Genomic DNA, 24512 nt, shown 5'->3' with positions numbered 1-24512 from the left:
CCCTCGTCCTTGCAGCCGTCTCTCCATACTATTTGAATCGCCGATTTACCCGGAATTTCGGGACTGCTTGTTCACAAGAAGTCGGCTGCACTTCCTCCAGATGCCACTTCAAGAATGCGCTATGCTAGCCTCAGCCCGGGGCACGCCGCGTCCAAGTCCAGATCAGCTCTACTTTGCAGCATCTGGGCTATGGTTCTCAACTACAACAGCCCAATACGGCGTCAACCCATCTCAGACGAGACCATGTTCCCTGGAGAGCAGTGTAAGGCACCTTATAGTAGGTACCAGTGATAATTTAATCTATACCCACTTCTGACACACTGACCGCCAGATTGCCTGCCATCCAAGCCAAGGGCGAGAGAAATATGACGTGACCTAGCCACCCAGCAGGAATAAACTTCAGAGGCCACGTAACCAACGCAGCATCTGCCCATAAAAGTCAGCCGGTCATAAGACACAAATTTAAACCTAAACTAGATCCCCACTATCGATAATTTAACACTTGTAATTCTCAGGTGATTTTGTTTTAAGCCGAACTTAAAGCTATAGTATAGATGCCTCAGGTGATATAGTATAAATTGCTCAGGCACCCTATGCTCTTTTAACCTAACTGCCCACACACCCGGAGGTATAAGCCAAGTCCCACTATTATCTCTGAGCCCTTTATTCTACATAATCTATTACAGAAGTCGATATTAAATACCCCGCTTAGCAGGACCGTGAGCTTGCACAATAAGGTAAGAGCACTTGCTAGTAAGAGAGGGTAAAAGTCACGTTAACATAGATAGCTAGACGACAGAAACTTAAAACAGTATCCCTAACAATTGAATAAGAATATTCCAATACTGTTACTTGTGTTTCTTTTATCAGCCGGTCTTTCTTTTTTTTTTTTTCCTCGGCTTTTTTGTCAAAAGCTACCATGGCGCCCACCGGGAAATCACCCATCAACCTCATTTTGGGAGCGGGAAACGCAAGTCTCCCCCAAGTACCTAAGAATCAATTCATGTGTGATGGAAGTCTAACCTCTAATCTGGGCAGATTGGAGACACTTCAGTCGACTCTATGGCACGTTTCGACAGCCCTTACGAGGTGAATGCTTTTCTCAACGCCTTTGCAGCCCGTGGTTACCATCAACTCGACACTGCACGCATGTACTCCCCCCATGCGCCCTATAGCTCCGAGCCTAGGATCGCAGCTGTTGCCGGAGGGGACAGGTTTATAGTTGATACTAAAGTCAATTCACGAGAGCCAGGATGTCATTCAAGAGAAAAAATCTTGAAGGAAATCGAAATGTCACTCGAGACGTTGAAAGTCAAACAGATCAACATTGAGTATCTGCATATACCGGATCGTACCACTCCATTCCAAGAGACTTGCGAAGCCATGGATCAGGCTCAGCGGGCGGGAAAGATAAAGCATTGGGGCCTCTCCAACTATACGGCCGAGGAAGTCCAAAGATTTATAGACATATGTGAGGAGCATGGCCTTGTTAAGCCCAGCGTCTACCAAGGCCAGTATAACCCCATCGTTAGAGGCGGAGAAAAGGAGCTCTTCCCAATCTTGCGCAAGTATGGGATTGCTTTCTATGCATACAGCCCTGCTGCGGCCGGATTCTTCGCTGGCAACCACAAGGATATCAAAGTGGGTGGACGATATGATCAATCTGTCCGTATAACTATCTCCGTCTTTGCAAAATCGTCTTTCAGACTAATAAGATGAAGCATTTCATCGGCCGCTTATATTCCCAGTTCTACTTAAAGCCGTCTATCATGGCTGCTACGGATAAGGCGCTCGCAGTCGCATCTAAGCATGGAATTGGCGGCCACGCCGCAGCACTTCGGTGGGCGGCCTATCACAGCGTCCTTGACAAAGCATACGGTGACTCCATTATCATCGGCGCCTCCAGCGTGGAGCAGTTGGAATCGAATATGGATATGATTGACCAGGGTCCGCTGCCTGAGGATGTAGTGGCCGCTTTGGAAGCCGTGTATATGGAGATTGGCGACAAGGTTTCGTATCATATGTAGAGTAGTCCACTATGAAGGGACGGTATTGCTCAATCAGAAAGTAGGAACCAGTTTTAGCGATGAGGATGGGCTCCTCTAATTTGGGAGCCCATAGGCTCGGGGTACCCGCGAATGTAAAATTTCGCGGGTACTACGAAAATGACTAAGCACGGTTGCGATAGCGATTCTTAACCACCAACCTGGCGGCGTGCGCCACGACGCAGTTATATTCTTCCTTCTTCGGTCATCCTTCTATGCTATAATTTAGATATTTCCAGCATCGCGTGTAAAGAACTCGAGTTTTGCCAAAGATTATCTCCCTTTAGAACGTGTTACGGCTTGCCCGTAACAGCGCTGTAAGCCCTATAGGTAGTTGTTGCACCTTCTATGATTGCTACAATAGCGACGATGGCCCAATCTTTTGCCCCGTGGCGCAGCGGTTAAGGTGCCCGCAGCTGTGACGGTTCGTCACAGAACGGAGCTATAAGTTATGAGATGCCATTTTTAGGTCTATTAATATAGAGGCGGCTATAAGGGGCTATGCCTTTACTACTAGGAAGTCTACGAAAGGGAAAAGAAATAGGCAAATAGTTATATATGCGTATAATTAATCCTATTATCCTCCTATTGCGTTAATAGAGCGCTAATAAAAGATAGCTACTTAAGGAACTAGCTATAAGTTTTTATTCTTTATTAAAAAAAATACTTAAATAAAAATCTATAAATTATTTAATATTATCTAAATAAGAAATTCTTTAAGTATAATTATATATAAATTTAGTATCTAATTGCTTACTTAGTATATTATAAGCTAGGAGAAGAAATTATTTATAATAATTATATTATTTACTAGGGATAAACTAGTATCGCTAGGTTTATATTAGTAAGAAGTACTAGGCATAGTCTAAGTAATAGGATATACTTATATCTAGTAATATACTTAAGGTATTAAGTATAATTAAGTAATATTAATAATTAAACTAGCTTATATATAAGAAAATTATAATAAATATATTTTATATACTTTATAATAGCTTATAATATATATTATAAGTTAGTAGTATTAATTAATTATTTATATATATGTATAATATATATATATAGCTTATATAATAAATAAGCAAATATAATAAAAATCCCTTACCCTATATTATTTCTATTTAATTAATTACTTCTTAACCACCTAGTATATCTTAGTCTAATAATAAGGCTAGAATCCTTCTTGCCCTCTAGGCCCTTTAAAATAACCTAAAATTAAAGCTCTAACGCGCTATAGAGATATATAATATTAGTTATATAAAGCAATAGCGCCGGCAATAAGGTATTTAATTCCGACTTAATTAGATGCCTAAATTATATAAGCTCTTAGACCTAGAGGAAGAGATCTATATTGTATTTTTAACCTAGATTTACAAGGAATTCTCCTTTAATTATATAGTATTAAAGATATAATAAATTAATTACTTATTAACTATAATATATTATTAATTAATATATATTAGGCTTTAACTTTTATTAAGTAATACTTAGAGCTTAAAATATATTTTTTTATAAATATAATTCTTAAAGAGCTAAGTATAAAAATCTAATTATTATTTATAATTAGTTTTAGCTTATAGTAAATATAATTATAAAATATAATATCTAATTAAGTAATATTTATAATTTTAATAAGATTAGCTTTTTTATAAATATAATTATAAATAATATAATTATTATAAGCGTAAAAAGGTAATTAAAGCTAAAATTAATATAACTTAAAAATTAAAAATAAATTATAAGTATTTAAGTAATTAATATAAAAAGGTAAATAATTTAGCTATTTATTATTAATATAAGCTAATATTATCTTATTAATTAATATTAAGAAAATAACCTCTTAGGTAATTAAATTATTATAATAACTTAAAATAACTAGATTAATAATATAATAAATCTTAAGTAATTTAAATACTTTAATTAATATATAATTAATTAATTAATTAATTCTTATTATTTCTTAATTCTTAATAATTATAAAAATTATAAATTTATTAATTTTAAGAAATATTATAAAAAAATAATTATTTAATTTTATATATTAATTTATTTTTTGTATTTGAATTCCTTAATATTAAGTATTTTAAGTTATTTAAAAAAAACTTATACTTAAAAAATAAGATATTTAATTAAATATTTTATAATTTATATTATAAAAATTAGATTTCTTTTAGTTTTTTATATAATATATTAAGCTATTATAATAAAAAAAATATTATAAAGACTTTTAAAAAACCTAGCTTTATTTCTTATAACCTAAAAGCTATAATCTTAAAGCTTAATATATAATTATAGACTTTAATATTTATTAATAAAGAGATTAAACTTTTTACCTCTTAGGTCTTAAGGACCCTAAAGATTATACTTAAGGCTAAATCTTAATCTAAATACCTTAAAAAATAAATTAAAAGGTATTATAATAACTCCCTAGAGTAAATTATAGAGGCTATAAAGCCTCTTATAAAAATAATAAAGGGAAATATATATAAGATTATATTATTAAGGGCTAAAATTAAAGACCTTTAAGAGGTAAATAAAATATTAAATTAGGATTAAAAAATAAAAAAAATTAAAGTATAAAAAAAAAAGAATAATAATAATAAAAAAAGAATAATAAATAATTAATTAAATAAATATAAATATTTAAGGAATAATAAAATTATTAAGAAATAATAATTAAAAAAGTTAATATAATTAGGTATTTAATATTATAATATTTATAATAAATTAAAATATAATATAAAGACTTATTAAGTAATAATTAAAATATTTAAGGAAAAATATAATTAATAATTTTAATTAATTAAATAGTATATAGTATTTTTATTATAATATATTATAAAAATGTAAGGAAAATTATAATACTTATTTATTATATATATTATAATTATTATAAATTATAATAATTAAAGTATTAAGCTAAAAGGGGCTATAGGTATTGTATTTAATATACTTATTAGGGTTATTAATATAATAATTATAAAGTTATATATCTTAATAATAGCTTAATATTAATAAATATAATAAGACTTATTTATATTAATTACTTATTTAATAGCTAATTAGCTTACTATAAAAGACTGAAAAATAGAGGCTATAAAGTCTGAAAATAACATAGGGTAGGTAATTAAAATAGGAGGAGAATAAGTAGTGGAATTAGTTATTATAAAAATCTAATTAGCTAGATAAGGTATTATAAAGTAATAAAAGTGGGGAAAATAATAGATAAGGTTATAAAGAAAAAGGCTAGCTTCTTATAGGTAGTCTTATTAGTTAAATTTATTAAAGATCTAAAAAGCTATTTCTAAGAGAGGGTTTATAGCTTATATAGCTAATTAATCGGAATCTATTAGCCCGATACGGATAAGAGTTATACCGTCGGATAGCTCTAATTCCGGGCTTTAAAACCCTATTAGCTTTGCTAGAAACGGATAGCTTAAAGCCGGGCTATAGTTGGAAGAAGCTGAAACCCTTAAAGGTTTTAAACTAAGAGATTTAAAACCGGATAGGAAATACCCTATAGAAAGGCATGGCTTTATCGGCTTTATCGGGCTCTATAAGAGCCCTAAGTCCGAAGTCACGTGACCCTTCCTAAAAGGGTAATAGGACCTAAAAGGGGAATTCTTATAACTCCTTAATATCTTGCTTATCTAAGAATATAAAGCTTAGGTAAGCACGCTATAAGATAGCGCATAAGCTATACTGTAGGGTAGTAGAGTCCTAGGCTTATATCTTATAAGCTTATTTTTCTAGAATTATATTTATAAAAGACCTTTATAATAAGGACTTTTACAGCCTCCCTTAGATATAACTAATATATCTTTAATAAATAAGTTAATTAAGAGAAAAATAACTCTTAAATTATATAAGGGAAAATTTTATAAAAACCCTTTCTATTATCTTAATAAAAAAACTTATATAAATATAAGAAAAATTATGGTTTTAAAGGAAAAGCCTTTTAAGGCTAAAAAACCTTCTTATAATAATAATAAGAGATATAGGGATTTATTTTAAAAATAAGAAGTCTCTTAGTCTTAGGAAATTATTAGGTTCTAGGCTTTTAGTAAAAAAGTCAGCTATATTATCCTTACCTTTTATAAAGAAAATGTTAATATTTCCTTTTTCTAGCTTATCTCTAGTAAAATAATAAGCTAGATCTATATACTTAGAACGCGTATAATTTCCTATATTTTTAGCTAATTGCTTAGCAGCTAAGTTATTAGTGAAAATAGGAGGTATAGACCTATTATAACTTAAAGAAAGCTCTATATTTATATATTTATATATATAATTAAGAGACTTAGCTTTTTTAGTAGCCTCCCTTAGGGCTATATATTCTGCTTCGTAGCTGCTAATAGCAATGCAGGTTTATTTATTTATTTTCTAGCTTATAAGGTTATTATATAAATAAACATAATAGCTGCTATTAGATTTTCTATCTTCTAAGCTACTACCCCAATCAGCATTACTATAGCCTCTTATAACGCTATTTAGACTATTTAAGTCTATATTATAATTATAATGTAAGCCTAAATTAGGATAATTATTTAAATATTTCTAAATTAGCTTTAAGGCATTATAGTGACTTTTATTAGGTTTAGAAGAATATCTAGAGCAGATATTTACCGCAAAAGCTATATTAGGCCTAGTTTTTATAGCTAGAAATAATAAGGAACTTATTTCTTTTTGGAATTATAATATATCTTCTTTAGAAGGGGTTATATTAGCTTTTAAAAGCCTCTCTGTATTTCATATAGGTACTTTAGAAGTTCCTATATTTTCCTTATTAAATTCCCTTATTTTATTATATATATATTTATTCTGAGATAAATATAAGCCTTTATTCTCTCTATTTATAGTTATATGTATTCCTAAAAAGTTTTTAATTTCCCCTAAAGCCTGGATAGCTATATCTTTAGAAAGACTTTTAACTATATTATTTATATCTTTTTTAAAGGGCCCTAAGAAGATTAGGTCATCTACATGGCATATAATAGCTATTTTTAGCTTATTATTTATAAAAACCCCGGTATCAAAAGGTATAGGGTAGAAGCCTAGGTTATTAAATAATTTAAAGAGTAATAAATCATAAAGTCTAGGACTTTATTTAAGGCCATATAAGGCTTTATTAAGCTTTAAAGCTATATTTTCTATATTAAATTCCTTATTAGGGTATTTTTTATAAAAATCCCTTATAAATTCCTTTAAAATTAGGTCTTTAAAGCCTATAGGAATAGTTATATAGATTTCTTCATCTATATTAGCATTTATAAAAGCGTTTTTTACGTTATATTGCATTATAAGCAAGTTATTAGCTATAGCTATTATTAATAAAAGCCTTATAGTCTCGGGTCTAGCTATAGAAGCATAGGTCTTATTATAATCTATACTATAAATTTGGTTAAAACCCTGAACTATATAGCGGGATTTATATTTAATTATATTATTATTATTATTAGTTTTTATTTTATAAACCCAACGGCCTTTTAAAGGCTTTCTTTCTTTAGGAAGAAAAGTTATAATCCAGGTTTTTTGCCTAATTAATTCTTTTATTTTAGCTTTCATAGAATCAAGCCACTTATAAGCTAATTTCAGCTTATAGCCTCTTTATAGTTATTAGGCTCTATAGGATTTTCTTTATTTACTAAGGCTATTATATCTGGGTATTCTTTATAATCCTTATAGAAATTAGCTGGCTTTTTAGGAATTTTAACTAATATTTTAGGCTTATTATATATAAGGCTAGGCTTTTTATTATTATTATTTATTAGAGATTTTTCTATAAAAGGTAAATCCTTAAAGGTTATAGAATTATTATCTCTAATATTTTTTATAATATTTTTATTTTATGTATAAATTTTTATTTTAAGTTTATTATGAATATTAACTAAGAAAATATTTTTTATTAACTTAGGTAAAAAACTATAAAGAAATAAATAAAACTTAATGATAAATAATAATTTTAATATATAATTATATTTTAAGATATTTTATATAATTTTATAAGATTTAATATACTTATAATTAAGGTTTATAGTTTATAATTTAATATTAATATTTTAAATTATAATATAAATTATATTCTTTTAAGAAAACTAATTTATTAATTAATTATTTATTTATTTATTTATATAATTTATTATTTAATTTTTAATAAATTTTAATTATATTTTTATTTTTTTATATAAGTTTAATAGTTAATTATTAATAAAACTTACTTTAAGATTAATAATAATATTTTATATTTATTTATAAATATTATATATAACTATAAAATTAATATAGTTTTAATATTTATATTTATAATTCTTAAAAAGTAATTTAATCTTATAGTATACCTAAAGGTAAATTTAAGGAACTTAAAAAGAGAAATAATATTTTATATATAATTAAGCTATTATTTTATACCTTTTAATATAAGATTTAATATTATATATAGTTTATATATACTTCTATATTTTATATTTTGTTTAAATAAACCTTATCTTATTAAAAATATATTATTAATTAATTATAGTAAAAATATATTAATTTACTTTTTATTATAAGAATACTTAATTATAATTATTAATAATAATATAGTATAAAATAATAACTTAATTATTAAATAGATTTTCTTATTAAATAGTCTAAGCCTAAAATATATGAATATAAAATTATATTACTTTATCCCCTTAATATCTTAATCTTCTTAAGGTAAAAACTTAAAAATACCTTAGATTACCTAAAACAAATTAACCTTATAATATTATTCAAGCTAAAAAAGCTCTTTATAGCCTTATAGTTATTATTAACCTTAAAAAGATTAATTTAATTCTTTTTAATAATTATTTATTTAGACTTTAAATTATTTTTATAATTTATAAATAAAAGCTTATTAATTATTATAAAATAACTTTTAAATAACCTTATTAAGTATATTATAAAATAAGTATTTTTTATTACCTTATAATAATAAGAAATATAATTATAAGAGCTTTTTTAGTTTCTAAAATAACTTTAAATATTAATAAGTAAAAAGCTTAATTTATAAGTTTTTTAATAAATAAAATAAATATTTAAACAAAGGTTTAATATAAGCTTTATTAACTCAATTCTAAGTAAAGTTTAAAGACATAATAATAAAAAATAAAAGGTATAAATATAATAAGTAGTTTAATTAAATTTCTAAGATTATTTATAATTATATTATATATTAGCTAAGTAATTAATAACTATTAATATAATTATTTTATATATAATTACTATAATATTTAAAACAGTATTTTAATAGTTAATTTATATATTTAATTTAATTATTTATCCTTTTATAATAAGCTAACATATATAATAAGCAAGCGTCGCATCCAAGCGAGCGTCGCACCTATATTGTATACTAAAAACTAAAAACTTTAGATTTTCTAAAATAGCCTAACGTACTTAATAAGCGAGCGACGCAGTTAAGCAAGCGACGCACTTTTCCCTCTTATATCTAACTTTTCATTTGATCAATTGATTCCTAACTATAAAATATGTCATAGTCGAATATTAAGGCTAGAACCCTTTTTGCCCTTTAAGCTCTTTAAAATAATCCAAATCTAAGTATCCGAAAGGCTGTAAAGATTTACTAGGTCTCTGAGCTAAGGCTACATCGGCGACGAAATGGCATTTAAGCTCGACTTAATACTATCCCTAAATCACGTAAATTATTAGATCTAGAGGAAGATATCCTTATTTACTTTATTCTCGACTTAGATTCGTGAGGATTTCCCTTATGGCTATGTAGTGTGAAAGAAATAGCTAATTAATTGCTTGCCGACCGCGACGCGCCACTAGTTAGCACGCATTGGGCTTATAACTTCGTTAAGCGGCACCCTAACCTTAAGATGCGTTTCTTTCGTAAATACGACTACTATAGAGCTAAATGCGAAGACCTAATAATTATCTGCGATTGGTTTTGGCTTGTGGCGAACATAATCGCGAAGTATGGCATCCGATTAGATGATATCTATAACTTTAATGAGACCGGCTTTCTTATGGGTATGATTGCAAGTAGAATGGTTATCATAGGTGCAGAAAGGCGTTCAAAGCCGAAATTAGTATAGCCTAGAAACCGGGAATGGATTACGGTCATTCAGGCGATCAATGCAGAAGGCTAGGCGATCTAGCTATTTATCATCAATGCGGGCTAATATCACCTCGCTAATTAGTACCAAGAAAGTAACCTCCCGGGCGATTAGGCTATTGCGATGACCTAAAATGGCTAGACCGATAATAAGACTAGTCTCAAGTGGCTTAAGCACTTTAACCGATACATAACCAATTGATTAATTAGTTCTTATCATCTCTTAATCCTTAATGGCCACGAAAGTCACTACTCTATTGAATTTAAGAGATATTATGAGGAAAAGAAGATTATCTAGCTTTATATACCACCTTATTTATCTTACCTTCTCTAGCCCCTTAACATCAGGTACTTTAGCATGCTAAAGAAGGCTTATAGTCGAGAAATAAAGTATCTAATTAGATGCTTTATAACTCATGTTTTAAAGACTAAGTTCTTTCTAGCCTTCTACGCCGCACACGAGGCCACTATGATAAAAAGAAATATCAGGGGGGCTTTTAAAGGAGCTAGTCTTATTCCCCTTGACCTAGAAACTATGGTCTTAAAGCTTGATATTTAGCTACGGACGCCAACGCTGGTTAAGGAGGTAGCTAAACTATCGACCCCTTGGGCTTTAAAAACCCCAAAGACTATGCTTAAGGCCTAATCTTAGTCTAAATACCTTGAAAGACAGATTAGAAGGCACTAAAGTAGCTCTCTAGAGTTAATTCTTAAAGCATTAAAGTCTCTTGCGAAGGGAATAAAGGCAGTTATGTATGAGATGGCTCTCGTGAGGGCAGAGGTCTAAGACCTTCGATAGGCAAATAAGATACTAAGCCAGCGCCGGAGGGCAAAAAGGACTAGATTGAAGAAAAGAGGGGTAATGACGGTAGAGGAAGGAAGGTAAGTAATTGATTAAATGGATATTGATGCGCAGGTAGTGGCTGAATCGTTGAGGAGTGGTGGTCGAGGAAGGTCGGTTGGACCGGGTATTCAGCGCTATGGTGTCTGCGGTAAGCCTGGGCATAATGCAAGGACCTGTTAGGTAGTGATTGAGACATCTGGGGAAGAGTATAGTGAGTAGTTTTAATTGATTAGATGGTTTATGGTGTTTTTATTGCGATTATTATAGAGGAGGTTAAAAAAAGTGCGTCGCTTGCTTGACTGCGTCGCTCGCTTATCAAGTATGTTAAGCTTAACTTAAAAATAAAAAAGTTAATAATAAAATTAATTAGCTTAAGGCCTAAAGCTTAAAAGTAAAATAATAAATCTTTAATTTTTATACCTTTTAATTAAAAGAATTAACCTTAGACCCTAAGTAAGCCTTTTAAGAATCTATCCCTAGGGACCCTAAAGTAACTATAACCTTTATTAAATAATAACTCTAAGTATTAATAAAATAAAAGCCTTTTTTTATCTAAAGGTATAAAAGATATAATTATAAAGTAGAAGTTATTAAGTTTATTTAATTAAATAATAATAAATTATAAATAGGGTTAAATTAAAGATAGGTATTTCTATATTATTAAAAAAGAATTTTATATTTATAGTATTAAAGATGTTATTTACTTAGATTATAAGATTAATAAGAAATTTATATTAAAATAAAAAGTAATTAAGGTAAAGATAAAGATTATATTAGTTAACCTAGGGGAAAAAAGTTAGCTTAATATAATATATAGCTAGCCTATATAATAATTACTAACTAGTAATTATATTACTTACCTCTCTAATAAGATAATAAGACCTTTATAATAAAATAAGCTTTTAGCTATTATTACTTAGCCTTAAATACTTATTATAATATTAAAAAAGAGCTAAGATAAGAAAATAAAGAAATAATAAAAAAATAAAGATATTTAATTAATTAATTTATAATAGCTATAAGCCTAGTATAATACTAGGTAAGGCGTAATAGAAATAATATATAAAGGAGAGAAATAGGTTTAATAAGGCTTTTTAGGAATTATAAGGATAGGTATTAAAGCCTTATAGGGAGCTATAAGTTAGGGGAAATAAGTATTAAGCCATTTTAGGCTATTAAGTAATTTCTTATATATAAAAAAGGAGTTAGAGGCCTTTAACCTCTTATAATTATTATTTTATTGTAATTAAGGAGAAAAGAAAATAGCTTTTAGGCTTTTTTTTTTTAATTAAATCTTTATTACTATTAATTAATTATTTGCCCTTATTATTTTATATTATATTTACCTTACTGAGAAGTATATAAGATCTCTCTTAAAAAGTCTTTAAGAAAGGTTATAACTTTTATAATCTAGCTATAGTTAGTTGTTTTGTTTCTCTAATAAAATAGAATTAATATATATAACTTCTATTTCTATAAAATTAGAGAGGTTAAGGTAGAGGTAGAATTAATATAAAATATTAGAACTTATATATAATTAGCCCTAAAACTTTGACTAACTCCTATAAGAGGTAGTAGTATAGCTCTTCCCTTCTGATGCTATATTTATAGTTACCTCGATATATAGCAGATAGTATCCTAGAATGTATTAAAAAAGGAAGATGAGACGACGCTCCCGTAAGAGCGGGGTAACCTAAAAACGCGTCGCGTCTCTACGAGCACTGAACTCACGTCCACACGTGCTTCCGGGGAATTTATATCCATTCCATTTTGGTTCTTTTGGACATATAGTAATGATAAAGTAAGATTCCACATGAATTTGAAGTATATAGCTATAGTTATTTAACCTCACCCCTCTGTAGGCTCTGCAACATTCACAAGAACCACAGAGCCCGGCGTGGGTTCTTTCTCTACTTCCTCTCTAACCTCAATGACGGCTGACGCGACTGCACTCGTCATTCGGGGTGAAGACAAGGTAGGTGGAGGCACCGGGGCAAATATAGCCTGGGCCAACTCGCTACAGTCAATGTCACTGGGAAGGATCTCCTCGTACTCGTACTCGCCCTCGTCCTCGTCCACAACGATAGACCTCTCTTGCATAACTTGCACAGGAATCTTGCATGTCATAGGGGTTGCACCGTAAGGAATGTCAATGTCATCGTCGATCGAACGGGCTGCAATGAGGGGACGGCCGCTATAGGTAGTCCACTTTGTCTTGCCGCTGGTAACGGCATTGGGGGGTGCGACGTTGTAGACGGCAGTGCTTGCCTGGGCGTTGGGATTGTGCTGGTACCACGGGTCGTCGGTGAGCAGCGCATAGCCTGGATCGTCGGGCAGGATCATACTCGGCCAGCACTTGTTCTCCCACAGCCCGTCATCTTTTGCCGCAGGCTGCTCCCAGTGCTTGATCTCGAAGACAGCGTTGGGGACCTTGATGCCCACACTGGTGATGTACGTCGTGGTGCCGCCCTTGATCTCGCTGTTGACCTCTGTTGACGTGGTCGTCACCTTCTTCGGGTTGATAGACGTCACGCCGCCGGCCTTTATAGAGTAGCCGTCCTCGTGCTTGCAGAAGGCGTTCCACAGAATGGCTGCTCCTAGATTGTTTGTACCGGGAAGAAGACGGACAAACTGACCCGGCTTCTTGGTCATCTTGCCGTTGATCCGGGTCTGGGGCCAGAATGCGCGCGGAGGCCACTCGTCCCTATGGCAGATGGGCTCCTCGGTCCATTCGGCGCCCCAATCCCAGTTGTGCTGCATCGTCCGAGCATGCGGCTTCTTTCGCGAGGTCCAGAGGCCCCAGTCATCAGTGGCTTTGCCATGTTTGCTGGTTCCGGTTGTCGCCCAGCACGTCCAGCGAACCATGTCCGGTGTGTTGGTGTGGACGCTCATGACGGAGCTGTAGTGATAGCAGGCCTGACCCCATTGGGACGAACATGTCCTTGCTGGGGTACTCAAGAAGGTCTCGATGCTAGTTGTCGTGGTTGTATGTTCGGTCGTACCGCAGTTGTTCTTGTTGTTGTTGTTGTTGTTGTTGTTGTTGTTGTTGTTGTTGTTGTTGTTGTTGTTGTTCTTGCTCTGTCTTTTGCGTAGCACGGGAAGTCCAAAGTAAGTCTCCTCAGACATGAAGCTGTGGATATGGCCACGTGCCACGAGACCGAAAAGTCCTAGGTCTCTCTTGGCCTTGCACATGCTGGGTTCATCTTCGTCCTTGCCGCCGTCTTTGCGACAGTTGCCCAAGACCTTTTGCAGCGAGTCGTCGTGCTTCTTAAAGGTAGGGCCCATCCTCTTGACACCAGCATTCGTCTGGGCCCTTCTTGCGGCCCCGAGGTCAACATAATCCTTGGGCTTACGGACACGGCCTGCGCTGAGCAGTGCCATGATAACCATGGCTGCGTTCTCCGGGTTGCCAACCACCTCAGCTATGCTGAAGGCCGTGTTACCGACCATGCCAGCAAGGGCAATCATCCGAGAAACAGTCGCTGCGCCGGCTGCCATGGCGGCAAACTCACCAACAAAGGGGATGAAGAATAAGAGGGCCGAGATGATGTTCAGGATAAGGTTCTCCTTCTCCTGCTTGATAATCTCGCCGCCCTTCTCTTTGGCCTCCTCCATCGAATCGACGGCCTGCGCGAGGAGGAAGATGGGCACCGACACGACCTGCAGCACGTCACCGTTGCCACCGTCCCAGATGCCCGCCACCACGTCAAAGAAGCGAGAGGCAATGCCGGTGCGGATCTCCTCAAGGTTGCTTGTGACATCTTTGATGAGGTCTTTGGGGTCGGGAATGTCAAAATCGTCTTTGAGGACGGGGATGCCCTCGACCGAGAGGCGGAACTGGACCGCCTCACAGTTCTGGCCAGGGGGAGGGGGTGGGTTGCATCCCGCTGCCGGATCCGTGTTCTGCTTGAAGTCTCCAAACTCGACCCAGTCTTCGATGATGCCTGTCTCCTCCTCAAGGCCTTCCCAGAAGCCGGTGTCGTCCCTCAGCGTCACCTTGACAATCATGACACCCTCGAGCCAGCTGTCGACGTGATCGGCCATCTCGTCACAAGGGCCCTTCCAGTCCCGCTTGGAGTTATCCAAGTCCTTGAAGTCGCAGTCGAACCACTTTGTGTACGCGCCTTCTCGCCACTGCGAGAACTTCCACATGGTCTCTTTGGCAGCAGCCTTCATGACTCGTCGGTATGCCGCAAAGTTCTTTTCGTAGCCATTGTCGACATCGGCATACTTCTCCAAAGACTTGTCCAGAATCCCCTCGAGGATGTTGAGGGCGAGCACGGGTTTGCAGTCGTCAGCCATGGTATCGTCGTTGGCAAGCTCGTCGAGGTCGGAGTACGACTTGTTCAGTGGACAATTCTTGCCGCCCGAGAGGTTTGAATCGTCATCATCGCCGCTGCCGATGCCGCTGTCTCCGTAGTCCTTGTCAAGGTCTACGGCCCAGTCGGAGACGCCACCAAAGTTGAGGCCCTTGTACAGGTCAATGCGACTGCTCTTTGTCTTGTCGCTCATCCACGCCACCCACTCGGTCTCTTGGTACACGACAATATCTGTGTCGGATGACTTGTCGTGCCACTCCTTCGCGCCGAGCAGTTCCTTGTTCCAGAGGATCTCGCGGATCTCGGCTGACGAGATGTAACCCCCGGTGCCGGTGCAGAGGCCGGGCAGGGCGTCCGAGTCAGTCCTCGAGCCTGTGAACGTGCAGGTAGGTGCCGTACAGCCGGCCTTGGACATCTTGAAGCTCCGGCCGTAGCTTGCGATTCCCACGAAGATCTTGTTGGACGGAACGCCGGCCTTTGTGATCATGGCTAGGGAGGTCTTGGTCTCGGTCATGTTGATGTGCGAACGGAGGCAGTTGCCGTTCTCACAACCAGGGCTCGACCACTTATTCCCGTGGTCCCACTGACCATGAAGATCATAGGTCATGTACACGATGTAGTCGACGACCTTGGCAATGTCTTTGATGGGGAAGCCCCGGAGATACCAGTACGAGGATGGCGCAGCGATAGAGACAGACTTGTTGGGCAATCTGCGCTTAACCATCTTGAGGAACTCGAGGTAGTCCTTGCCCTCGTCTGGGTTCGCGGACGGAATGTCTGGAAGGTCCTCGGCGGCAGGATACTCCCAGTCAAAGTCGATGCCGTCCAGGTCGTGCTGGTTGACGAAGCTGACCACGTTTGCAGCGAACTTGGCGCGGTTGGCGGGCAGGACGGCCTCACGGAAGATGCTGTACGTGGGAGCCTCGGCCGAAAAGGCCCAGCCTCCGAGCGAGACGATCTTCTTGATGCCCGACATCTTCTTCATCTTGTCAAACTGGCCCTTGAGCTTACTCACGTCGATGGAGAAGTCGCCCGGGGTGACATCGGGGAAGGCAAAGTGGATGTGCGTGTACTTGTCCTTGTCGATATCCGAGACGTCCATATGGAGGCACGGCCGCTTCTGGTTCCAGGCCTCAAAATAGGCAATGTGAGAAAAGCTCGCTGGCCCCTTGTCGTTATTGGTGATCTCCATGCCGCAGTTCGAGATGCAGCCATTGGCGCCGGGCTTGGATGTGCCAGGAGCCCCCGTGTCGGCTGGGGCCTCGGTGCAGAAGTCTCCGTCCATGCCGCACTGGCCCCAGACGTTGCAGCAGACGTTGAGGGGGCAGGGATTCATGTCGGCGAGCTTCTTGGTCCCGCGTGCCTCGCCGTTGGGCTTCTGGGGGCCGCAGACGGCGTTGGAGATGGTGTTGGGCATGGGAGGGTTGCCCTTGGACAGGCACAGCTTCTGGCCAGGCTGGAGGTTCTTGCACCCGGCAAAACCCCAGGTGTTTTTGTTGAGCTCTTCGATTTCCTTGACCGTCAGGTAGTTGGCATCGGCAATTTCCCAGCATCCATCGTCGTTGTTGATGTCTACAGCGTGGCAGTTGCCGTTGGCGTCTGGCTGCGGCCGGACTATGTAAGTAAATGTTAGCGGTCAGTGTGTAGGGAAGAAAAGGAAGAAACAGAACGTGTCAAGGGGCTCGGGGGCCATACAGTCGGGAAGCTCCCCCGCCGTGCAACAGACGTGCTGCTTTGGCTTCAGTGTACTGCAGAACTTGGCGCCGCCGTTGTACTTGTTAAACTGCGTTGCACTGACACCGCACCGCTTCGCGAGGGACGCGCAGTCGTCGCCTGCCTCGACCCTCTCGGCGCGGCAGTCGTCTGAAGCCCTGCGGACAATGGTTGAGTTGCCGTCTTCACGAGTCCCGTTTGCCCCCGTGGTATTCTTGACGGACCAGAGCTCGAGGTCCATCTTTCTCCAGACGGCATTCAGATCTGGACTCTCGAGGCATTTGGCATCATTCCAGCCAGCAAGGGATTCCTGCACCGCCGTCATATTTCCCTGGAGGTCGGCAACTATCCCAAGACCCCAGACGGTGGGGAGGATGCCTCGACAGTTCTGGATGGCGATCCGCCCAGCCTCATAGTCAGCCTTGTTTTGGATCGAGTTGACCAGCTGCTTCGCCACGAGGGAAGCGCTCTGCTTGTCTACCAAGGACCCGGCAAAGACGCCCGCGACGGTCTGGCGGGCTTTTGCAAACATGACGCTGGGCTTGCAGTTGTCGGCCGTGTCAAGGTAGTTCATGAGCTTGTCAAGTGCTCGTATCGTGTCGTTGATGTTGCCACTGACCTCGCTGCGGGGGTCGGTGAGCCACTCGTGGTAGTAGAAGGTTGTTTGGTTCGGTGTCTTGTGCATGTCTGTGGCACACGTTGAGTGATTCCTCCCCTCGTCCACCGACCGTTTCTCTGGAGCACCAAAGACAAAGGGGACAGGATTATAGTCGGGCGCTTGCACCGTGGGCTTCTCGGACGCTGTGCAGGCTCGGATGGTTACATGCTTCACAGGATCGTCGAGGCGGGTGCTCAACATCATGTCGAAGAGCATGGGTTCTTCGCACCGGTTGAGGGCCAAGGCACCGTGAAGGTATGTCCAGTTAAGGGGGTTTAGCCCCGATATCCCACAGCGTACAGGGCATGGGTTAATAGGACTGGACTCGTCTTGGCCAGAGACGGGCTTGGTGACGGACAAAAGACCGACACCAGTTAAAAGGATGTGCCACCACATTGTTCAAGTGAGTGGTGAATAACGTGGCGTTATATACAGATGAAATATGGTAGAGGGGTTGATAAATGGTTGTGCAAATGGCATAACGAATGAAGAACTGAATGAAGCGAGTGGGAAAGAGAAGGAGAGAGAGGGTGTAATATCAATTCCTCATGGACAAGTCTCGCCAGCCACCCGGGGAAGAGGTAGGAGGTTAAGAGAATGAAGAGAAGAGAGGAATCAGAAGCATGACGCCCAGCTCCAGAAGGAGAGCTTAACTAAATAATATCCCCAATGACCCTGTCTCGAGAAAACATACCGGGCTTCCGCAGGGGCGTTGGGCGTTATGGACAACCAAGAACGAGCCCACTTAAAATCGCATGGCATGGCAAGCTCATGAGCGATTAATTATCATTACATTGTGAGCATGTGAGATAATTGTTAGGTCTGTTGTCGATGACACATCATATGAGTTAATGTCTCATGGCACAGGCCGTGCCAAGTCGGAGTTGTGATATCAACAAGGCCAGATCGCAAGGCTTTGAGGACATGACAGGGGGCCAGGGTTCCGGCCCGAGTGGCATGGAACTCCAATGGTGCAAAGGCCCGGGTTATGATAGGCCTCGCCACTATAAACTGCCAAGAGAGATATGTGGCCTGGCGAATAAATTGCGATAGAGGGTAGTCGGTATTCTTCGGTGTGATGGAGATTGGTCATTATGTAACATGCCTGAACCGGATGACCTGTCTGATTACTTGTTGGTCAGGGGTGCCTGTAAGTACATGAGACCCAAGAGTTTATCCACTAGGACTGTCACCTACTGTTGGGTGAGCCTTGAAGGTATGCTCCCTTGTCAACCACGATGCTTGCATTAGTAACATTACCGAGTGGGGACGCCTAGTTGCTCCAGCGTGCGGCTTAATGCATCGGATTGGACATTGCCCGGTTTATTAGCCTTCCTTGCTGGGCATCTCGAGTCATCTTCTATTCTTCTTCCCGCCTTCATCCGTCCTTGAGTAAGATATTGCTCGATCAATACCCTTCCTTCAGTCAGACAATCGTCCTGCGACGCAACTTCATCATTACCAGACACTGGGCGACAACAATGAAGGCCCACGCCCTCCTGGTGCTGGCTCTGGCGCCGATGCCGTTGCTTGCTGAGCTCAATGCCTACGAGATCCTCATGTTCTACGACATGTACCGGTCTGACTACGAACAGAACGGAGCAAATTGCAAAATTGCAAAGGGCTGCAAGGACTGCGACTTTGAACAGTTTATTCTCCATCTCGACCGTCTCAACATCGTTGACTCCGTCTCCGGCCATTTCAGCGACTTGAAGAACCCGACCATGGACGAGATCGGGGGCTGGGAGACAGGGGAGGAATATGTTTACGATGCCAAAAGGCTCCTCGGCGGCCTCTGGCGCAGCGAGGACACCGAGTCGAGGCCCGGTCATCCCACCGTCATCGAGCGCCTCGTCGACCGCATGTCTGAAGTGCGCAAGGACGGCGAGCCCAGCCGCCTGGCGCAGATCACCGAGGCCATGGAGGTTGCGCACCTCAGTCGGCGCAGCTCCCAAGCCAACGACCTACTCAGTTTCGTCGACGGCCGGCTTACCAGCGCGCGGCTGGGCAAGGCCAAGACGCACTCCATACCTTTTTTCCAGGGGGGTGAGTTTGAAGAGTTTGACTCTGTGGCCACCATCGAGTCAGTGCAGAGGACCAAGAGAACGGCGATGCTCAAGGAGATTGTGGCCATTGCCAAGGACATAAACAGCGGTGATGTGAGCTCGTCTTCTTTGAAGAAGAGGGGCCTGGACTGGGAAAGAGAGAACCAGCTCGTTAAGCGGGCCTTTGGCGAAGGCATGACCGTCATGTCGCTGCAGAGGGGTCTGGACACGATGAGAATGCCGGTCAGGCGTAAATGCTAGAGCGAAGCTCTGGGTCTACAGGTGGTGAGGCGATGATTGTGGGTGGACGGTCTATCAATACAGGTTAGGCTGGCCCCAAGGTGATGGGGAAAGGTGTATCTTGGCGGTGATTTATGCAAGTAGTTTGGCCAGTCTGGGTCTGATGCATGGAATGGTAAAGCGCCGTGTGAGCATACAACTTAGTTTGTTATACACTCTCTCTATCTCTGAGGATCTGTTGTTAAATCCCTCCACTCATCTCATTTGCACTCACATGCCTCGCTATGAACCGCTCGGAGTACGCCTGCCTTGCTTCGTCGGATCATCCTCCCGCTAGTGCCCGTCAATATACCCAACTTAAAATCCACCCCTACAGGCGGTAGATCAGGTCAGCTCGACCCACATACACCCTGCTCAAATTCTCGTCTGCCTGGCTCAAGTCTCTCGGATGACTTCACGATTGCGGTGGTCAGGGGTACATGATCAGAAGATGGGCTTTAGATTGATAGATAATCTCATTTGGCTGTTGGTTCTATACGACGTTACACTACTTGAGGGGGGAGTGCCAGGGTTCAGACCATATCGTTAAGCGGGTGGGATAAGGATTGGGGCACGTTCCGTGCCGAGGTTCCTTGCTTCTAAAGAGTAGACACCGGGCCGAGAAATATCCCCACGATGGTAGCTGTGCTCTGTAAAGCTGAGATATGAAAATCAAAGAGCTGTGTTAAGCATACCATGCAAGGTTAGCTAGGTACCAATGCCCTTGGTAAGAAAAAAGCGCCCCTTGCCCGTAAGAGCCTTGTTCCCGCCAAAGTGGTGGTCAAAGTGGCCGACCTTTAAACCCCCACGCTACATTGGCGAGAAGGGGCAGAATGGGACGGCCTGCAAGGTGATAAACATGTTGGCTCAGAAGATTCGGACCTCGGGTCTTGGCATTAGTGGAAGAAAAGGAAATCTCCCGTAACTCTTGCATGATTGAGCCGCGGCATTTTTTGTCTGAGACATCAATATAACTGCAAGTTAAAAACTGACATGTCTCGCTCAGTCGGGATGATACTGCAGACCACCCAGTGCAGGTCTCTCTCACAGCATCCCCCCCCATCCCTTTGAGTTCTATCCTCCTCATCTTCTTGCCTTCAGTGTTTAGGCTGCTATCATGGTGGCCCTTAAACTGAGACAGCTGGCTCTAGCCGCTGCCGTAGCAAATGTTGCTAGTCTCCCGCTGCACGCTAGAGAGGGCAATGAGCCTGGTCTGCCACATGACGATGCCACTACCTCCTACTGCTCATGGTGGGCGGACTACGATGGTTCACAGACCTGTAAGGAGCTCCTTGATTGGAACTGGATTGAGTTGGAGGACTTCCGTCGCTGGGTAAGCTTCCATATCCTGGGGTTCATCCTAGTGGCTACCGACGCTAACAAGAGACTCAAAGAACCCCTCCATCGGCCCAGACTGTGATGGTATTGAGTCTGGAAGGAGCTATTGCGTCGAAGCATGGGATGAGCCTGGGCTCCCGGCCGAGGAGACCGCTACAAGCAAAACAAGCCCAACTTTGACCACCACCGGCAAGGTCACCACCAGCAAGGTCACCACCAGCATGATCGCCATCACCTCTCCCCCTTCAACCACCGTAGATGCTAGCAACGGCATCAAGACACCGGACCCTGTTCACGACGGCATTGTCGATAACTGTGCCAGCTTCCATCTCGTCGAGGAGGGAGATTCATGCTCTGTTATTGCCAAGAAGTACGGCGTCAGCACCGCCAACCTCATCTCCTGGAACGGCCTGAACGGCGGCTGCACCAACCTGTGGAGTGATACGTACGCCTGCGTCAGTGTTATTGGATTTACACCTACGTCTACCACTGCCAAGGCGACCAAAACCGCGGGCAACGGCATCACAACCCCCGCGCCAGTCCACGAGGGTATCGCCAGCAACTGCAACAAGTTCCATCTCGTCGAGGAGGGCGACTCGTGCGCCGCAATTGCCAAAAGGTACGGCATACGCGCCTCTGACATAGTTTCCTGGAACGGTCTCAACAGCGGATGCACAAACCTTTGGGGTGACACGTACGCCTGTGTCAGCATCGTGGGCTTCAAGCCGACGACCACGGCCAAGACGGTGACAACAACAGCAGCAGGAAACGGAATCCAGACGCCCCAGCCCACGCAGCCGGGGATGGTCGATAATTGCAATAAGTTCCACATAATCGGGGAGAAGACGACATGCCAGGGCATTGCCAGTTACAACAAGATTGAATTGGCGGACTTCTTCAAGTGGAACCCCGAGGTTGATAAGGGCTGTACCAACCTATGGCTAGGTGCCTATGCTTGTGCCGGCGTCATTGGGTCCAGTCCCAAGCCAACAACGACAAAGGCGACAACAACAACCAAGCCTGGAAATGGCATCACCACCCCGACTCCTACTCAGCCCGGCATGGTGAACGACTGCAACAAGTTTCATATCATCGGGGAGAAGACAACTTGCCAGGGCATTGCAGACTATAACAGGATCTCGTTGGTCGACTTCTTCAAGTGGAATCCCGAGGTCGACAAGGCCTGCACCAACCTGTGGTTGGGTGCCTATGCTTGTGCTGGTGTGATCGGATCGACTCCCAAGCCGACGACCACTGCAAAACCAACGGTGACCCAGCCCGGTAACGGCATCTCCACACCCACGCCCATACAAGCCGGCATGGTGTCCAACTGTAACAAATTCCACATCATTGGGAGCACCACCACGTGTCAGGGCATCATAGATTACAACAAGATCACAATGGCCAACTTCAAAAAATGGAACACTGGCATCAACTCGGCCTGCTCTAACCTTTGGCTAGGTAGCTACGCTTGTGTCGGAGTCATCGGGGGAACTTCACCGGCCCCGACCACAACCAAGCCCGCTGGCGGTATTGTCACACCCACACCCACCCAGGCGGGAATGGTCAAGGGTTGCACCAAGTTCCACGAGGTGCGAACCACAACGACCTGCCAGGGCATCTTGAACTACAACAAGATCACTCTTGCACAGTTTGTCAAGTGGAATCCCGCTGTCGGGAAGGATTGTAGTAATCTTTGGTCTGGAACACACGCATGTGTTGCAGGGCCTTGAAGGGCAGCTTGATGCCGGGGAGTAGAGACTTTTGGGGTTGAAACCTGAAACCATTGATAGAGTAGTCTAGACAAGCGCCTATTGTGATGAGAAATGATTAGCTTCCGTCAAGGAACTTGATGACAATTCAAATCCCTCCAGCCTGGAGAGTTGGGCGCTGCATAATTTGTACCTGGACACACCCTGCAGCCGTCATTGTCATGTGTTCAACGTTTGCCCCTGTCCTGCGGGTACACAGACCTGGCCCCTGTAGCCAAGCATGGAATGACAATGGTCCCTTTTTAACTAAGCCCTTGGACGCTTGTCGCACTGAAAATCTTTCCTCCTCCTCATCCTCCCTCCCTCCCTCCCTCTCTCCCACAACATCTCAACCAATTTCGTTTCGCCATGGCGTTTGATCGGGATGATTTTGTCCGCCTATTGACTGACTACTACGAGTTCTGCTCTCGCACATTTTGGGACGTTACCGTCCAACACGCACCTGCAGGGGGCTGGCCATCCATCAACCACGAGACATTAGCCCGCCTCCAGAAGAACGATCAGGTTGTGGAACTGCTCCGCCACTTACCCTACCCGGAGTTCAACCAGGGTGTCTACACGCCGCTCATCATGGACCACACCGGTATTGTCGACTGGCGCAGCGAATACACCCACGCCTTGATCCGTAATGAGAGTCTTGAGGTGAAGCCTGAGCCGTTCACTAATAGAGATCCCCCGCTGACTCCCTCGTGCGCCTGCATCGCCAAGAGCGTTAGCCGGGACGGATACTTCGTTGTTATTGATACCGAAGACGGCTATATCTACTGGGGTGATCCAAATGGCGAGCACGACGAGCCCCAGCCCGAGCTCAACGCCACATTAGACAGGTTTACTGATGACCCGGCCAATATGTGGCGGGACCCATTGTCTGGCGTCAACGTGTACCGGCCCGCCGACTTCTTTGCCCTCTGCAAGCAGCGGTTTCGAGAACTGCGGTGGATCGGGATGGACCAGTGGAATATCTCGGCCCTGAGGATGAATTACGAATGGGACGAGCTTGATGAAGAGGACGAGCACGCAGAGCTGGTGGCTATGATGAGGGAGGCTGGATGGCCCGGCGATGGCGAGGGTCGGGGCTGGGATCGGGCCAAGTTTGAGGCTCTCCTTCAAGAGGAAAACAGCGAGGGCGGCGGGTAGCAGACGGCAGGGTCCAGATTGTTGCGTCATTGGAATTTGCTTTTGTAACTTGAATTTACAGCCAGTAAACCCACCTATTAAAAGATACTTAAGTGGCTGCGGTACATAGTACAGGAAAGGCAAACCCGTCCTTGCGCCTGCTTCCACAGTCCCTAACAACCGCCATCTTCTTTTTCTACAATGCTTTCTCCATCATCGGAGCAGTCTTCCCAGTCCTCCGAATCACTCGGAGGGTCAACAGGCTCATGGTGTTGACCC

At 41.1% G+C, this 24512-nt stretch overlaps 4 protein-coding genes and 1 pseudogene across 5 annotated transcripts, besides 1 other annotated feature; 4 read left to right on the top strand and 1 right to left on the bottom strand.

Annotated features, from left to right (window-relative positions):
- Positions 1–919: 919 nt before the first annotated feature.
- On the top strand, positions 920–2027 carry NCS54_01368600 (Aflatoxin B1 aldehyde reductase member 3; the record flags this gene model as incomplete). Its single annotated transcript, XM_053158864.1, has 3 exons — positions 920–970; positions 1039–1665; positions 1722–2027. The coding sequence occupies 3 exons, from the start codon at positions 920–922 to the stop codon at positions 2025–2027; spliced, it is 984 nt and encodes a 327-aa protein (XP_053014839.1).
- Positions 2028–12841: 10814 nt separating this feature from the next.
- NCS54_01368500 (Chitinase) lies at positions 12842–18079 on the bottom strand (the record flags this gene model as incomplete). The annotated part of the gene is made up of 2 exons (XM_053158863.1): positions 12842–16926; positions 17008–18079. The coding sequence occupies 2 exons, from the start codon at positions 18077–18079 to the stop codon at positions 12842–12844; spliced, it is 5157 nt and encodes a 1718-aa protein (XP_053014838.1).
- A 980-nt stretch (positions 18080–19059) lies between these two features.
- On the top strand, positions 19060–19989 carry NCS54_01368400 (Metalloendopeptidase; the record flags this gene model as incomplete). Its single annotated transcript, XM_053158862.1, has 1 exon — positions 19060–19989. The coding sequence occupies exon 1, from the start codon at positions 19165–19167 to the stop codon at positions 19987–19989; it is 825 nt and encodes a 274-aa protein (XP_053014837.1). The 5' UTR covers positions 19060–19164.
- Positions 19990–21115: 1126 nt separating this feature from the next.
- NCS54_01368300 lies at positions 21116–23078 on the top strand (annotated as a pseudogene). The gene is made up of 2 exons: positions 21116–21340; positions 21402–23078.
- Positions 21116–23078: a sequence feature.
- A 387-nt stretch (positions 23079–23465) lies between these two features.
- On the top strand, positions 23466–24254 carry NCS54_01368200 (Hypothetical protein; the record flags this gene model as incomplete). Its single annotated transcript, XM_053158861.1, has 1 exon — positions 23466–24254. One exon carries the CDS (start codon positions 23466–23468, stop codon positions 24252–24254), a length of 789 nt encoding a protein of 262 aa, XP_053014836.1.
- Positions 24255–24512: the final 258 nt, after the last annotated feature.

This window comes from Fusarium falciforme, chromosome 11, assembly GCF_026873545.1.
Source record: "Fusarium falciforme chromosome 11, complete sequence".
In the NCBI taxonomy this organism is placed as follows: Eukaryota; Fungi; Ascomycota; class Sordariomycetes; order Hypocreales; family Nectriaceae; genus Fusarium; species Fusarium falciforme.
The sequence above is the reverse complement of the archived record's forward strand: the minus strand, read 5'-3'. Positions and strand labels throughout refer to the sequence as shown.